This window comes from Crocodylus porosus, unplaced genomic scaffold (genome assembly GCF_001723895.1).
Source record: "Crocodylus porosus isolate Cpor-Errol unplaced genomic scaffold, CroPor_comp1, whole genome shotgun sequence".
NCBI lineage: Eukaryota > Metazoa > Chordata > Crocodylia > Crocodylidae > Crocodylus > Crocodylus porosus.
The window spans coordinates 22718746-22737278 of NW_017728951.1; the positions used below are offsets into that span (position 1 = coordinate 22718746).

General features: G+C 46.8%; 1 protein-coding gene across 1 annotated transcript in view; it reads right to left on the reverse strand.

Moving 5' to 3' along the window:
• The window catches only part of SORCS3 (sortilin related VPS10 domain containing receptor 3), a 305193-nt gene that overhangs the window by 26712 nt on the left and 259948 nt on the right, over window positions 1-18533 (reverse strand). Inside the window, exons 17-20 of the mRNA XM_019555481.1 lie at window positions 16240-16353; window positions 14632-14803; window positions 5105-5291; window positions 577-710 (exon numbers count right to left, since the gene is read on the reverse strand). Coding sequence (XP_019411026.1) covers window positions 577-710; window positions 5105-5291; window positions 14632-14803; window positions 16240-16353 — 607 coding nt within the window. The remainder of the gene's footprint in view (window positions 1-576; window positions 711-5104; window positions 5292-14631; window positions 14804-16239; window positions 16354-18533) is intronic.

The window sequence follows — 18533 nt, forward strand, 5'->3', positions numbered from 1 at the left end:
TTTTTTTTGCCAATTCCTTGAGTGTCCACATAAGAGAAATGTCATTTGCATCTCTTATATGTACTCTGGACTACGAACAGAAGGCATGGACAGGCACGGACAATTCACTGGAAGCTTGGCTTGAATTACTAGATAACGCTGGTTGTTTGAATAGGAACAGCTTTCAAGTGCTGTGTTGGACCCCGGCATTACATGCTGTATACCGGTACATAATGGACAAACTGATGATTATTTGAACACCAGCCGCTTTTAAATGCTGTGCTGAAACCCAGCATTATCCCGTATACGGCGGTATGTAATTTTGTTAAGTTGCAAGTGAATGCCAGTAAATAACAGTGGTTGTCAAAGCACAGTAGTGCCAATAATAACCAGCTGGAAAAAAAAAATGTAATTATTCTTGCTAACTGCAACAAGGGGGATGGGGAACAATCACAAAACATAAAGTTGAGATCCCATTCAGACTTCTTAGAAGCAGGAAATGCCAAACCAGGCAAGGACAGCATATCTTTGTTCCACTTTGTTCCCATCGAACCACCTGAGTGAAACAGATGCGAAGAGAGGGGTGGGGGATCTTACCTTCGTGCTATTACCAAACCACCAGAAGTAGGTGAGCGTGCCAGACTGACTTGGCCACACCACGGCAGTAATGTTGACTTCCTTATTCCTGATGGCGACAAAGGGGACGCTGAGATGGACATGTTCCAGTGGACCTGTGGGAAATGACCAAATTATTACAGGGTTCCACGTAAGATTCCCTTGCTCTGTATTTTACAAATCTTCCCTTCTTATTGAAAGCAAGGGAGGTAATTAGAGAATCCAGCCCTTACATATCTACTTAGAGCCGGATTTGGAGTGCTTCAAATGCATGTCTGTACCCTGATTTGAAGCGCTTCAAATTCAGAGCGTTTCAGCACCTGCCACCATCTTGTGTTGCATGTCATGTAACAATGCTTAGAAAATACTGACTTCTAGTCTCCACCCACATGAACTATATCTTCAGATGGAAGGCTCCATGTTTGACACCCACCTTCTGAGCCATGTTGGGCAAACAGAGTCTCCTTCGCATAATCAAATATATATTGCAGAGATGGGCAAAAATCAACCCCTATGTTTTTGGTAAGGCCATCTATTATTGCTATAAATGAACACCAAGGAAAATAGGCATTGGAAGTGGTCCTACACCCATTTCTTACATCCACTCCCTGTTATTTTTATAGCTCAGAGCACTATATATCAAAATATTTCAAATATTATTATTTTTTAGCCAAACATTGCTGTAGTGCCAAGATCGCCCATCACAGACCTGGATCCCACTGTGTCATGCATTGTACAAGCACAGAACAAAAAAGATCGTCCTTGCCACAAAAACCATAGATATCTAAGTAAGACAAGAGACATCAGGTTGATACAGACAGACCAAGGAGAAAGGAGACAACAGAGGAAAGCAAGATGGACAGCAGAGGCACCATAGCAAAGGACTTTTTGAAGGGGGACAAGCAAGTGGCTTTGCTCCTTTCCAGCATGGGGGGCAGCTCAGGAGACAGCTTGAAGGTGCTTGCTCAAAAATTTAATCCAGGATTGATTGGTATTTATGTGCAATTAATAGCTGACAAGAATCCAGTTGGTTTTAACTCGTGTATGTGATAAAATCCCAGCTTGTTCCTACTCAAAATCCACTGGGAGCTTGTATTTATGTGGTTCGCATCTCAAAGAAAACTGCATGAGGTTGGCTAAGAATGGAAACGGGTGCTTTTTGACCAAACTTAGGACTCTGGGGACTCAGCTGATATCACTGGTGTTTGTGGATTTTTTTTCCTTTTCATATAGCCCATCTTTGTCCTCTGATTATCCAAGGAACACTCTTCTGAAAAAAAATGTGTAGTATCAAGAGAAAATGCTTAGCAAATAGGAAGCTGAACTTGCCTACAGATTGCTAAAAAAAAGTGGCAATCTGGAAAATATAGCAGCAGCAAAGAGCCCAAAATAACCTTAGTACTCACTCCCAGTGCATAACAATTAAGATTTTAGTTCTTCACCAAGGAGGGAAAAAAAGAAGAAAAAGAGAGAAATAGAGGAAGAGAAAGAAAACAGATGGAGAAAACACTAACATTTTTGCTTGAAATGCTAGGGTTTTTTTTCCATCTGCTTTTTTTCCTCCTCTTACCTCTTTCTGTGTCAGCAGAACTGAATTGTAATGGGTAATTAGGACACACCGGGTGGTCTGGGGTGTTGCTGAGCTTTTTTTTGTTGGTGTTTTTCACGATATGGCAGCCAAACCCACAGGTATTACCAGGGAGCATGGGTGGCCTTTTGGAAAACTCACTTCTTATGTGATGTAGATACTAGACCACAGAAAACCAGTGGAGGCAAGGCTGTATTTGGCCCTAGGCTTTCCAGTGAGCTGACCCCCATGAAGGAAAGGATACTTATTCGTAGATGTGAGGGGGAAGAGGGCACAAAAATGTTTTGCTTATAATAAAGGTTGAACAGCCTGAGAGGCCTGCATGACCCCAATATGAAGGGACAATAAGAGGTGTCTAAGGATGGGGTAGACAAGGACAGACTGGTATAGCATCGCCAGCTGAGTCCCCACCTCTGGAGTCCTTGTCATCAAACCGCCATTGCTATAATAAAATTAAATAATCCCTGGGAAATGGGCTGTTATTACCAGCTCACCACGACTTTTGTTAGCTAATGGCCCAAGGTGAAGCCAAGAGCAGTTAACGCTCTAATAACCCGTTGTTAAATGGAGCCGGGATGGACATGGAGGGAATGACAAGCACAATTAAAGCTTCAAGGGATATTAATTTCATCGTGCACGCAGCTCAGGATTTGAAAATGATGTTCTTCTCAGGTGCTCGGGGTATTTACAAGTAGGAGGAGAAGGCAGTCGATCTTCATGAATGCCATCAGGGACACAGTGTAAGGAGGTACATCAGAGCGCTGCTGGACCACTCGTACCATGTGGCCTAGTGGTCTGAGCACAGGCCAGAGAGCCTGGATCACCATCATTTGTGTCTTGGATTTCACTCCTACTTTCTCTTTTCTTTGGCTAAGAATGTAAGAGCCGCTCTTCTGGTTCAGACCAGAGATACGTTTTGCCTCCAGCGATGGCCAACTGCAGATGTTTTAATGGAAGAATGTGAAACCCAGGACATATAGGGAATGATCCAACCGCTCTCACACCCTCCTCATCACCAGTAGGAGAGGGCATCACTAACCATTGGGTTGAATAGCCCCTGATGGACCTGTCCTCCATAAATGCATCTAATCCCTTTTTGAACCCAGCTACGCTACTGGCCTCCCCAGCATCCTGTGCTAAAGAGGTTGCAAGCAAGTCGCTTGAAGGGCTCCAGTCCTGCAATTTCTCATACGTAATTTGGGTTAATCATATTTGCCTACTTGATGTGCATTTGTGAGAGTAAAAGTAGCTAATGCCTGTCAAACACATTAAATATAAAAAGCACTATATAAGTACTCATGTATTATTAATATTGATGTCCCAATAAATGTGCTAGGCATAATGGTTTTGCTTTATTTAATCAGCATTGCAATCCCACACACACACACACCCCTCCCCAATATTCAAACAATCATGAATCAGGGACCCAAAAATCATTAGATTGACTTAAAAGTCACGGTATTTAATAATGCATTTTAAAATACTATTAAAGTTCATTTTATTTGCTTTCTTGTTTAAATGCCTTTGCAGCATGCTCAGTCGATGGCTTCAAGCTCTTCTTCGCCATTGCCACATGGGCTACAAATTGTACTTTCTATTTAAAAGCAAAAGCCAAGATTCTCCTATATTCACATGACTGCAAGAACTGAGCATTTAAAAGGAAAAAAAAAAGATCAAATAGCATGTGTCACGTTGAACACAAACTTCCCTCCTGGTGGACATGCCAAGTCCTATATTTGTGTTTATCACATAATCAGGCCAAAACAGCAAAATACTGACATTTTTTTGTGAAATTAAAATTACAATTTCCAAAATGGAAACACTGAAGTGTTTTGTTGCGAGTCCTTTGAGCAATGAATAGTGTCTGCTGAAGTGTCACAATGCCTTATAAAAGCTCTAATTTTTAGATGTGCCTCATGCTTTCATTCCCCGTCTCTGGGCCAGGGTGTCTGGCTGGACTATGTCTCCCATAAGGCCTCATGCACCTCAAGGAGCTGCGACTCATTGCGTCTCATGGAAATGGGACGTTATATGGAAGTGAAGCATTAGCAGAGGTGGACCAAAGGCCTCAGCCCTGGGCGTCTCAGCAGAGCACGGCAGCACTGTAGACTGAGGCAGTTCAACATTGAGATGCCTTAGATCAGAAGGTGCTGGTTCTATATAACAAACCAAGATGCCTTGATTCCTGTCACAGCAAAATGAAAGGAAATCTTTCTGTTCCAGTTTTTCCAGAAGAAAATCCAAAAGCAAAAATAAATAATCCAGATACAGAAAAACGTGATTGTGTGGAAACTGCATTTTATGCTGAAAAATCATTTTGATGGAAAACTCTCAGCCAGCTGCAGGCATGAGACTTGCAATAAAACAAAAACAAAAATGCATGGGAACACTGTTTGATTATTTCTCGCGACTTATTTGCATGCAAATATTTCACAATGGCAGTAAGACGCAAAAGGTAGCGTTTATTTCTGGGCACTTACAGTGCTCCTCCAGAAGTTTGTTTTTTCCGCCCCCCTCCCCCCCACAGAAGTCGACCTGGAAAATTTCAAAGGTTTCATAGATTTGAAATTCATGGGCCCAAGTTCCTCTCGTGCGCTCTATGGAAATGAAGCTGGAATAAGCCAATCCCATGGCGTTTCATTATTGTCAGGGCTGGCCAAAGGCAAAAACGGGGAAGGAACGATGTTGTGGCATTAAAGCAAAAAAGAGAAATAGAGCTGATTTTTTGAACACCAGTTAAAAGAACTCAATTAGGTTTGCCTTACAGGCTAGGTGGATACTGCAGACAACTCTGGGCTTAGCACAACTGAGATAGATCCTAGGGTGAAATCTTGACCCTGCTGAAGGCAATGGGAGCTTTGCCATTGATGTCAATGGAGGTACAAATTTCACCCCTAGTATTTAGCACCCTCATTTACTTACAGACCACATGTAGGAAGAGGACAGCGGTGTCAGAGCCCAGGCTGTTTTCTGCATATGCCGTCACCTGGAAGATCCCAGCACTCTTATAAACATGCCTGATGCCGTCTTCTATTGGGCTGAAGTTTGCATAGGACACAGCGATACCATCTCCAAAATCTAGCTGAATATTTGTCCTTTGCAGATCACCCTGCAAAAGAAAATACTGTAGGTAGGACCCTGGCTGATAAGAGTGATATTACATCCATCCTACCTCTTGCCTTCACCTTATTAGCATGAACACAACTCTCACCAGCCACCAAACAAGCCTTGCCTCTTTCTGGAAGACCCAGAGCTGGGCCAGATCCAATCCCATGTATATCAGCAGTTGCCAGAACAACCTGCATGTTAACAGGTGCGAGTAGAGGTTATTCCCCCACCCCTTGTCCAAAAGCCTGTTGCGTGCACTGTTGCATGTGAGGTGACCAACATGCGTCTTCCTTGGCAGCAGCTGCATTGAGAAGTGCTGGCCACGCGTCTGCTGAGGAAGAGCAAAGCGAGGCTTAGTTAGGATTTCCTTCCAGAGGCTGCTGGCATTCATTGCACACAGGGAAAGGGGAAAAACACCAAGGACTGAAAGAGGTGGACGAGCTCTCAGGCATGGTCCAGGGAATTCTCTAGGTCGTGTCGCACATCGTACTTAGGATGTGTTGGCTGCACTTAAAGCATGAGTGTCCATGAGTTCAAGCTGTAAAACGCATGCAAAGTGGAATCCTGTGCTAGCAAAGTTATGACTTTTTGTGGGAGGAATATTTCCAGAGTGCGTTAAAATATCTTCAGCCATCGCTGGCCTGCTACACAGAGATGATACGAGTTCACGATTGCAGTGCGGTGCCAGCATGGGCCTGACAATCAACTGATTGGGGGTCCCAGCTCCAGCATCAGGCTGGAGTCTTGAACTGGCTGCCAACACAGGTTGGCTTGGACCGACAGGAGCAAGACTGCCAGTAGCAGAGACTCAGCTCTCCCACGCATGCCAAGGGAGGTACTAGTGGACTAGGCAGTGCTGGGCATGTGAGGGGAGGGCACAGGTGCTGGGTATGGGGGTTGCATGCCCTCCCAGGTGGGTGTGTGAGCTGTGGTGCCTAGTGTCGAGGTCGGTGTTGGGGAAGGGGGCACAGCTGGCTCCAACCCTATCCAGAATGGGCTGAAATCATAGTAAATATTATTGTGCAACTGCTTAGAACATGCTCTAACCTTTACTACAGCACAGTAATGCTTGCTGCATGTTAAATGAAACGCTGGCTATATATACCATGAAGCCAGGCTCTCAGATGCTTGACTAGCAAGACTCGCTCTCGTGTGCAGGGCATAGTTAATCAACAGATTTGTGGCGAGGAAGGCATGTTTTCTCCAGGTGTCCCGGGAGGAAAGGCTCACGTTCCTTTGCAGCATGGAGTGGTTTAAAAACACGGCTGGTTTAAAAACTGAACACTCAGATGACTATGACCTCCTGGTATCACCGAAGCACATCCCGCCCAATCAATTCTGCGCCACTGCTGAGACCTCAGCATCTTGGTCTCTTGTTCTCTGCTTGCGGTGCATAATTTCCTGAGTACTCAGTCTAAAACAAGTTACTGAATGAAATTTAGTGGCATGTGTGAGCGGGAGTCGGATTAGATGATCGAACGGTCCCTTCTGGCCCTAAGCCCTCAGCAATCTTTGGGACAAACAACTGAACAACAGTGGACGTGAGACCCCAGGATTGCAGGTCCCGTCGACTTCCAGAAGCTGCATCGGTTTCATTTGAATCAGTTTCTGAACCAAGTTTTAAACCTTTCCTGGGCAGCTAAATGCAAGCCAAAATAAGGCTGGTCCAGGGACTGGAAAAGGACTAACATAGTGCCTATCTTTAAATAGGGAGAAAAGGATGGCCCGCTGTTAGTGTGAGCAAGGATAAGGATGATCAACATGTCGCTCACACTCGTACGTGCCTTCACACTGTTTCCTAGCTGCCTCAGGGCCTTAAGAAAGGGTGCAAAGGCATAACTACCTCCCAGGGCTGCTGGACTCCTGAAGCCAAAGAGAGAAAAAGCAAGAGAGGGAGCTTCCAGCTTCAGACTGCACCGGGCTCATGATGTCCACTTGGTCTTACGGGATACTGTGTGACACACTGATCAGCCTTATCCTTGCTCAGATGAACAGCAAAAGTCTCACTTGCTATAAAAAGGGCAGCGTGAGGATCAAGGATAATGAAGATCCAGTCCAGCTGGGTTTAACATGGGTAAGGAAACCACTAGGTAGTACACAGCCATTGCCCCCTTATCTCCCTGCTCACCTGGGCAGGGAATTTGCTGGAGAAAGCCACCAAATTCACAAGGCTGGTTTAAAAATGAAGCACTCGGATGGCACGCAGCACCCTTGTGCCTTTACCGGGCAAACTAAGTGGGCAGCTTTGCAGAACAGTGAGAGACAGATTTGCTGCTCCCACCCACTCTCTATAAGCGAAGTGGCACGAAGAGACCAGACATCTTGGGCAAGTTCCCAGCTGAGGATGACAAAAGTTTCTTTGCAATGACACGACTCCCTGCCTGCAGCTTCCAGGGTGTTTGGGACCGGGGAGGGAGCTGGATGGTTGCTGGAAGCGACTTGGAGCAGACCGAGAGCTGATTTACCCTGCACTGAGGCAGGGAACCTGTGACTTGCAGCCAGCCCTCCTGCCCCCACGCACCTGAGGTTTGATCACATCCTTTTCCCCAGACCCACATGCAAAGGGAGCAGCCTGCTTGTGGTGGGGGGGTAAGGATGCAATTTGGATGCTGTGTAAGACCTTCCAAAGTCGTATGTAATATTGGGTAGGAGACGAGTTCCTGCCTAGAGGGAGTTCTTAACTGTCCTATTGTACGAGATGGCAGGGATAGGATCTTCTATTGGAAATTAGATAAAGAGGCAGCTATTGCTTGCTACATATCTGCAGGGCTGGTCCGGGGCGGGGGGCTCATTCCATATGGAGGCCACAGCACGGAGGATAAAGACAGATCTGGGCTAGATTCACGCCCGGTGACCTCTGCGTGAGAGTCTCCCTCCGCCGTCACTGCAGCTCCAAACTCAACCAGACAATTCTCTTTTCAATTCCCCCATTGCTGCCTGCGGGTATTTCCCTGCCCCCCTTTATACAAAGGGGAAGGTTTGAGGGGGAATTTTCATGCCTAAACAAAAAGGATCCTGCTACCCAATTACGAGATTCAGCCTTCAATGCAGAACCGTCCATAGCACCCTGCCCTCCTCGTCCCCTCTCAGCTCGGTATCCAGTATATAAAATATTGGAAGGCGCAGGCAAGCCCCACATACAATGTCAGCTATCCTGGAGTTTATGAATATAAATTAAAGTGGAAATGAAGGAGAGGCATTTCAAACGGATAAAAATCATCGCTCTCCGGATATATTCAAGAGGCATAATTTTTATAGCTTCAGTCCCGTAAACTATCAAATGGGAATGCAATAATGACCTGCTATAAAGTTCTTGGCTTTGTAAATTGAAATCGATGGGCAAGGAGGAGGTACTGGAGTAGTGGGGGAGATGGAGGAGGAAAGCGTTGCCTTAGGAGGTGCCTTGGAGATGCTAGCTCACCTAACGTTGCCTGGGAAAGTTTTCGAAACTGAGTGCTTCCCTGGCATAGTGCTAGAAGCCATTAGAGGAGCAGTGAGTGAAGACACAAGCTAAACTCTGACAGGGCCAGTCGGTCTCCCAATACCCGTGTGCGCATATCTGTTCAGACTGTCATGCTCCATCACTAAACATGCAGACTAGGCACAGAAGTTACACATAAATCAGTTGAAGCGATCAGAAACTGGTTTAAACCTGTGACAGAACAGAAATTCAGCGCACACAAACCAGTTTCAAAATGCCTGAAGCCAGTTTAAGATAAACCTGGTCGAATGTAGTATCAGACTTCACTGATTTGGGCCAAACCCGTTTATGAAACTTCTGTCCCAGACCCCTTCCTGGTTCTAGTTAAATCACAGTCCCCCAGCATCCCAGCATGCTTTACAGCCCTGGACTGGACTGTGCTGTCTGCTTCAGAGAGCAGGGCTGGCCCTGCCCCTGCCCCTCTGCTTCCTATGTGGCTGACAAGGGGGGTGGGTACAAGCCCAGTTGGGGATGCAGCCCAGCCTACAGGGCAAGACTGCCCCAGCCTAGGCAAACCCCAGCTGGAGTCTGGGGCTGGGCAGGGGGGTTAAACACCCTTTTCCCTGCTCAAACTTTCTGCTGGACTACAAATCCCAGAGGCACCCAGAAGCAGGAAGAGAAAGTGATGGGCAACCCTCCAGGGTCCTGCTGCTGTAATTCTGGACTGCAAATCCCAGAGATCTCAGGGGCAGCAGAAAGGGGAAGTGAACACAGCCAGAAAGCTGTGCTGTAGTGCCTCCCACTCCTAGCCTGAGCCACTGCAGGCATGTGGCTGCATTACCTGCATCAAAGGTAAATGCCTGTTCACTTCTGTTTCAATTTAATCCCTGCATCTTAGACTAACCTGCAAAGACTGAACTGACTCAGCCTCGGACTTTTTGACTGTCTGTACCTAGCTGCAGAGTTCTGATAATTACTCGGGCTCATCCCCTGAAAAAAAACCAGTCTTTTCAGCTGGCCAGTGAAAAGCTTTCCTCAACCATAGCTGTCACCAAAGAAGCTCAGTGTGATGCTGGGGGTGGGGGGGCAAGACATCTTCACTCCATTTTCATCTAATTCAGTGGAGAAGCAGATGGGTTTATAATCCTGTTTATTTTCTCTATGCCCAAATGCAAAGTCCAAGGCAAGTAACAGGGATTTGGCTGTCTTGTGTGGCTGCATAGTCCAGTCCTTAAGTGTGCCTGTGTATGTGTGTGTATCTGTGTAAATGCCCTCCATGTGCTTACGTTACCACTGTGGAGAGAGCTGCACTTACTAAAAGCCAAGCTATAAGGTCAAATCCAAGCCTGGCCATAAATCTAGGGGGAACCACCTTTGTAGATATATATGGTGCAACCTTCAACACCTAATGCAGGGGGTGGCAGCCAGATCCAGCCCATGGAGCCATTGGATCTGGTCTGCAGAGCTGGAGGGGTTGGCGGTATTTGGAAGAGGGGGGTTTCACCCGTGCCACCCAGCAACTGGGCAGTGGAGGGAAATGGAAGTGGCAGCAGCAGCCAGGTGCTAGCACCGCTCTGCCTGGGACCCGAGCTGGTCATTCACTGGTCTAGTGGCCCACCACTAGAAAATGTTGCTGACCTATGGTCTAAATGGATGGATACAGCCCAGCCATTCATACCAGTGCACTCAGGACAGTGTTTAATGGGGAAAAGGAACTGGGGACTGATCCCAAAGCTATTGGGCCTGATCATCAATGGGTGTAATTCATTCATCCTAATGGAGGATTTGACCAACTGCTTTTATGCCATGAAGCTAGGCACATCACACATACACACTTTTTTCTGAAACCCTTTAAGAAATAGATCTGGCAGGAAAAACTGGAGGGAGGCACAGAGGTTTTGCAATAAGTTCTAAAATAATTTGAGCTGCTTGGGAAAGGAGCCTTCCCCTCCCACAAAACCTTTTGAAGCCAATCGCTTCCTTTACCCTGCAATTTTTCTTTGATTGCTTTCAGGTTCCATCATTAAAAAAAAAATCAGAACTTTCTCCTTGAACGTTCAGGTTTTGGGGTTTAAAACTGAAAAATATTTGGGTTTTTTTGTCCTAAAAATGAAATGCAAACAATTAAAAAAACAAAAAACGCCCCCCTCTCTGACAGTGAAATGATTGTGAGCTTTTCCATGTCACTGAAAATCCATTATCCCGTGGAAATATGTTCTGGCCAGCTCTACTAAGGACCTTTTCCAGTAGAGGACATTGAAACGAATGCATCTTGGCCCCGTTTAAAATCTCAGCCAAACCTATTTGCATCTCTGCCAGCCTCCTTCAATCCCCACGTCTTCTTCAAACACAGCATGTCACCCCCCTCGCCTGCTACCTTAGCCCCATCTGCTTATGATCCTTTGTACGCTGCCGTTACGCTCGAGTTCCCTAATAAATTACTACTAGATTCCTAATTTTTAGATTATGTCTGTTCTTTTCTAAACTCCTACTCACCAGCGTCTACACAAAGCGTTTCACCCTGTCAAATCTAAATAGATAATAGAAGCAGCCAGGTAGACATGAAATCCCCTTTGTATGGGGATCGGGGTGGATAGGAAACCAGGCGCAAGTGTGCGAGAGAGCCCCTGGCACCTGAGAGGGGTTTTGATGAAATGCTCAGTTCCTTGCAATTCCTTTTTAAAGGGACAGATAAAAAAAATGGGGGGTGCTTTAAAGATTAGGAAAGAGATGCAAAAACCAGCATCGTCCAATGGCCAGCATAGGCCATCTTCTAACAATGCCCCCTCGGGGATGGGATGCTGAGGAAGGTGATCTGGAGCACAGGTCTTTTTTTATGACGTTTCTTATCGGGACCTGGGAAATCCCATGCTTCTGGGCCTGTGGGGTTTGAGCTGCCACTTGCTATAGAAGTGTGCAGCACAAGGGGCCTCTGACAACCCCGGTCCTTGACAAGACAGGTGGGCAGCAGAATACCCCGCTCAATGAATGCTCTTGCTCCTGCAGTGGTTGTGGGGGTGGAAGAGACTCTGCTACCGACTGCAGCATCAGCAGTGGTCTGATCTGGCATTTCTGAGAGACAGAGAAAAGCAAAGGAGGCAAAGGAGGCTGTCAGCTGTCATTTATAATAATGTCAGGAGGACATAAATCCCCTGGACCTTGTGTTTCAGAGAAAACAGACACTGTCTGGGAATTTCAGATAGGCCTGATGCAGTTAAGAGTGCCACTCCCACTGAAAAATCAGGGAGAACTGAGCATCTGACTGCCCTGCATGTCTCAACCTCCCTAGGACCGTGGCCTGTCCTAGGGTGTCTCTTCTCCAGGCTGAGCTGAAATAGCAGCTACCCCAGGCAGCAGACAGGTCTTCATCTTCTTGTGCTGGAAGGAAAATACGGCAAACCATAACATGTCCAGCCCAGTTTTAACACGCACTGAGGACAGCGTTAGGTTCAGAAAGTGGAGGAAACAATTAGAGAGTCATCGATCTTAAATTTTGTTCTGGCCCACAAGGAGGTATTTGGAGCCTGGGAGAAAGTAACTGTGAGATGATCAAGGAAAGGAAGGCATGAGAGCAGCAAAACAAGGATGCTGGACTCTGAGCAGGCGGATTTTGATCAATGCAGTGAAAGAGTAGAAAAGGTCACATGGAGAGAAGAAAATAGTGGGGGGAAAGCATCCAAGAGGGATGGGAGTTCCTAGTGGACATAATATTGGGGGGCCAACATCAAGTTATTTCAACATAGAGGAAAGGTAAGAAGAATGGTAAGAGACTGATGTTGCTGCACTTCTTCACTGTCCAAACAATCAAGAGATGCACACAAGCAATGGAAGGAAAGGTGCGTCTCAAAGGGAAGAGATGAAGGAACAGCACAGATGTGCGAGGGCAAAAATCAGAGAAAGCAAAGGCAAGAAATAAGTTACAACTGGCAAGAAAGATAAACACAATGAAAAGAGGCTCGGCCAGCACTTTAGGTGAAAAAGAGAGATGGTTTGTGTGCAGCTCAGTGGAGAAGTGGAGCTATTAAAAGGCAGAGCTGCTCGGGGCCCACTTTGCTTCAGTCTTCACACAAGAAGAAGCTGTAACCAAATGACTACCCACGCTAATAAAACTGAAGGGGAGTGCTTCAGATGATGAGCAAGCAGGGACCTGAAAACATTTAAGCCAGCAGAGCCTCATGGAGTTCACCTTGGGGGACGCAGGGCACGCGATGAAGAAATCCTGTGGCCACTGGCAATAATATTTGCAAAATCTTAAGATGACAGATGTGGTCCCAGGGGACTGAAGAAGGGCTAGCATAGTGCCTATTTTTAAATTGGGGGAAAAGGATGGTCCACAGAATAATGGGCTGGTCAGTCTGACTTCAATACGGGGGAAGTTACTAGAGAAAATGATAAGACTTCAAATCTCAGGAGGAGGAGCTGGTGAACATAAGAAGAGCCATACTGGGTCAGACCAATGGTCCACCTAGCCTAGTATCCTGTCTCAGTAGTGGCAGCCAGCATGGACCTGTTATGAACACGCAGTGCAAATCCGCCTTGATTCCTTTTTTGACAATGTAATCACTTTGGTGGATAAGGAGAAGGCACCGGACATAACACCCGGGTTGTAGCAAGGTTGCGGACCCACTGCCCTCATGCTACTCTCCTAAGTAATCTGGAAAAGCTCCAGCTAGACAGCACGGCTAGCAGGTGGGTACAAAGGTGGCTGAATAATTGCAAGCAAAATATAACTATCAATGGATCAATGCTCAACTGGCAGGAACTCGCGAGTAGGTTTCCAGAGGGGTCTGTGCTGGGTCTACTGCTGTTTAACATTTTTATTAATGACTTGATTGCAGGGGGTAGAGAATATATCAGACCTGCAGATGACACAAGCCTGGGAAAGATTCAAGCACGTTGGAGGACAGGATGAAATCCAAAGGCAAACTGGAGAATTGGGCTACGGACAGCGGAATGAAATTCAACCAAGGGTACAGGTATAACGTGCTGTACTCAGGGAAGACGAGCTCATTGCAGACATATACAAGGGGAGATAAATAATTTGGCAGCAGCACTGCCAAGAAGGCTCGGGTGGTTATGGTGAATCAGAAACTCTGCCAGGGTCAGCAAGGGGATGCTGTTGCAAGCGGGGAGCAGGGAGGCAAATGCAATTGTGGGTTGTGTTATCAAAAGCATGATCTGTAGAAGGTACAGGAGGGAATAGCCGTGCTCTCCTTGGCACTGGCTAGGCCTCTGCTACAGTGCTGCATGCACTGCTGAGCACCCCATTTTAACAAGAATATAAAGAAACCAGGGAAGGACCAGAGCGTGCATGGATGATGACGGTGATAAAGCTGCCTAGGGAATTTCCTTCAAGGGAGGTTTTCAAATAGCAGCTGGATTAGCATCTGCTTGGGGTGGTTTAGGACCGTGGTGCTCAAGTTTTTGGCCCCTGGACCAGATAAGCGGTGCAGGGCTGGCCCGTAACCTAGATTGGGGCCTGCATGCCAGGATCAGGCTCTGCAAGGCTTCAGCTGACCCCTACATATTGGGATCAGGCCCTGGGACCCCCACTCTCCCCTGCCAAATTTCCAAGCCAAGGGGGAGCCCCACTGGCTGGATGACATGGCACTGGGGAATGGATCCGGCCTGCAGGCCAGGGGTCGAACACGCGGGGTTTAGGAGCCGATCCTGCAGGCGCACTATATGACCCCAGAGGTTTCTCCTGACCATACGATCCCACGTTTCACCCGCCAGTCCCCACGGCCCTCTCTTCACCAAAGCATTTGACAAACTACCCAAAAACTCCTCTCCAAAAGTCTCCCCAAGCACTGCCACCCAACTGCTGTTCTCCTAAAGTTATAAGTACTCTAAGGCCTACACATGAGAGAAAAGAGAGAGCCCCAGGAGCTGGGGCCAACAAGCCCCGCAACACATGTACCTCGTCCATGAGGATGATGAAGGTGGCGTTGTGCCCTTGCTCTGTAACGAGCTTGCCGTCGGTGGTGAGAATGTGTAGTCCACGTGGAGCCTTCCCGGGGCACTTTTCAGCCTTGGCCATGTACTTCTCCCGGAGCCCGTCCACACAGTTGTTAGACACGATCCTCCGATACCTGGGGAACATTAACATTTTGGGGATGCGCTTGGATATTTTTAACGCGTGCATTTCAAAGAGCTGCCCAAGGCTGACAGCTCGCACGCTGAGAGGAAAATCAAAGAAATCAAATGCTTTATTAAACTACAGAAGCCAAACAAATCAGAGCCCAGCCTCCTCCTGGGACCCCAGCTCCACCAGTGAGAATAGATTCATATTGTTGAGCTGAATTACTATATATGGAAGAAAGCTGGGAAAGGCATATTCCGCCCCCTTCTCCGTTTCCCCGTCCCTGCAGTATTGTCCCTTGCATTATGGCATTTTATTATGTATTTATTATCTTGCGGCTCCTTCAATTCGGCTTGCCGGCTCCCTGAATGATTTGGCAGAGGCTTTGTCTGGTCCAGTTTTTAATGATTCAAGGAACAGGCTTCTCTTGGCTCCATGCAGAAACAAAGAGATTAACTGATTTGGGGCGGGGAGGATGCTTGGCAATGTGCTGCCTTGTTTTAAAAGATTAACCCTTCTAGCGATTGCCTAAAGGGATTTTAGACTTATAGGACTGGGTAAGAGGGGCTGCTCTTCTACTGCCCTATGGCCATCCAGCTCCATATGGTCAATACGGTCGATGTCCACCTGACCTGCTGCTGTGCCACTTTAATGGCACCTTCCGTCACGGAGTGGTCTCCCGAGGAAAGTGCATCCAGGTTTACCGTGGCCCGGCTTTCATCTTCTATTTTGCAATAACATGCCAACCCTGGAGAGCAACCCAACCATAGAGGGCAGAGCCTGGCACATGTCAGCTAGATTACAACAGCCTTCAAGTATACACAGTGTGAAATGCAGTGATGCACCAGCTCCACAGAGTGACCCTGCCATAATAAACCAGCGCGCACAATCCAGGACTACAGAATGAAGCTACTGTGACAAACCAGTGCATGCAGCTCCGCCACCCGTGACAAACCAGTGCATGCAGCTCCGCCACCCGTGACAAACCAGTGCATGCATTTTATGGTGACAAGCCATTATATACACATGGTGGAGCGGGGGGAAACTGAGCAAGGATACAGATGGCAAATGCACACTTCCCATGAAGTTATTAGAAATAAGAACAGGAAAAAATTCTCCAGGAAGAACTATGTGAAATTCCTTCAGCATGTCCTCTTAAATGTTCAGTCCTTGTTCAAATAGAGCACTGGATCTGTGCTTACTTTTGCAGCAAAAGTAGCATCAAGTGTGGGCTCCAGGCATCATATATCACTCGATAGCAATACAATAGCTACATGTCACTTATGTTAATATACTTCTCGCATATGAAGAATGAGGCAATGTTCCACGCACACGGTATCAGCTTGCAAATAAGGCAGGAAAAGAGCCAGGTGGGATGGAGATACTGATAAGGATGTGTAGTGCAACAAGGTCACCAAATGCAGGGTGCCCGTGGGACAGACTTACCCGGTGCTGTTCAGGTAGCTCTGGCCGAAGCTGCAGTCCTTGGACAGGGAGGATGGATTGAACCAGAAGGCTGGGACACACTGGTTGTTACTGTGTCTTTCATAGCCATAGTCACTGCAGAGGCACAAGAATAATGGAGAGCATCATATCATTCAGCATGGATACCCAAAAATGCTGTGAAATTTTAGCCAACATATCTTCATGGAAAAACAACTGTGGAGGGGAGGGTCAATTAGCTATGCTAGTCCCAGGGAGAAATGACTCTTCCTTCTCCTTGAAGAATCACAGAAAAATAGCACTGAAAGTCTTGAGGTTCAATCCTCTGCTCAAGGCTGGATCATCTCTGGGAACCATCCCAGTAAAAGCGTTTGTCTAACCAGTGCTTAAAAACGTCCAGTGATGGAGATCTTGGTCATGTTCCAGTGCTTAACCTTTCTCCTCATCCAAAAAATCTTCCTAATATCCACCCTTGGTGCAATTTAAGCCTGGCACTTCTTCTCTTTGTCCAGAGGGGACAGGACAGGAGTTGATCATCCTCCTCCTTACAACAAGCCTCATACTGAAGGGCTCTTATCACAGGGCCTTTTCATCTACAATGCAGGCACCCTTGCTCAGGTTCACTCTCCTTGATTCACACTCCAGGTAACATCTTACGAAGTCTTTAGTAAGGAAAAACCAAAACCTGAGGAACAAATTCAGCAAAGCACTTAAACCTCTACTTAAAGTTAGAGCACTGACCTCATTGGGACTTGACCACATGGACTTCTGAATGGTATAAAGTGCTCAGTTGAAGTGGGCCTCCAGCTAGGCCTTTGAGCCCAAATTAGAGAGCTAAATAGTGGGTTAAACAACATAGATAGTGGGGTTGGAGCTCTGGCAGACTTATCCAGTGGCAATGGGCTCTGGAGGAATGGGCTCTTAGAAAAGCTGGACATGTACAAGTCCATGGGGCCAGATGCAATGCAAGGAGCAAGGGTGACAGAACAAGGAGCAGTGCTCTCAAGTTGCAGCAACAGAGGTTTAGGTTGGATATTAGGAAAAACTTTCTCAGTAGGAAGGTGGTGAAGCACTGGAACAGGTTACCCAGAGAGGTGGAGGAGTCGCCATCCTTGGAGGTTTTTAAGGCCTGGCTAGACTAAGCCTTGGCTGGGATGATCTAGTTGGGGCTCATCCTGCTTTGAGCAGGGGTTTGACTAAATGTGACCTCCTGAGGTCCCTTCCAACCCTCATTTTCTATGATTCTATGAATGGAGTTCCAGTCAGCTTGATAAATCATAGAATAATAGACAATGCCGGCGGAAAAGGATCTCAGGAGGTCACATCTAGTCCAATTCCCGGCTCAAAGCAGGACCAGCCCCAACTGCATCATCCCAGCCAAGGCTTTGTCAAAGATGGAGAAGCCACAACCTCTCTGGGTAACTAGTTCCAGCGCTTTACTACTCTTCTCATGAGAAAGTTTTTCCCAATATCTATGCCAAATTTCCCTTGCCACTACTTGAGCCCATTGCTCCTTGTCCTGTCATCTGCCACCACTGAGAACAGCCCAGCTCCATCCTCTTTGCAACCCCCTGCAGGGAGTTGATGGCTCCTATTAAATCCCTCCTCAGTCTTCTCTTCTCCAGATAAAATAAGCCCAAGTCCCTCAGCCTCTCATAATTATGTGCCGCAGCAATACTACAATGCAAAGCTTTGCAGAATGTTAGAAGACTCCTGTTTCATTTAGTTAGAGAAAAAGAGAGAGAGGAAAGCTGACTGAACTCCACCAATTTCATTTATTTTCTAATTTAATTTATTTTTTAAAAATTTAATTGTAGTATAATTTCTTTCCCCGTTTCCTTTGGTTTCCACAAAACTCCAAACTACTTCCAGGATCTTGGCCCACTTTTTCTCTTCCAGAAAGCATCTGTGTCTTTTACAAAACTTAAAAGGGCTGGGAGCAGTTCCTGGATGCTTAGGAAATGAATGAATGTGAACAGCCTGATTGAACAACGGCTTTGTTAGAGGAACAAACAAGGACATGCTTGACGCCTGCCTGCAAGGCCCTTTAAGCAGCTGAGCTGGTCTAATGATCTAAGGGCTGTGCAGGGTACTGTCATGCAGGGGGAAAGATGTGGTAGAGCCCCAAGTCCTGTCTTGACCAGTAGGGGTTTGAGCCCCAAATCCAATCTGGACCAGGAGGGGGTACGAGCCGCAAGTCCAGTCTGGACCAGGATGGGTATGAGCCCCAAGTCCAGTCTGGACCAGGATGGGGTATGAGCCTGAAGTCCAGTCTGGACCAGGAGGGGGTATGAGCC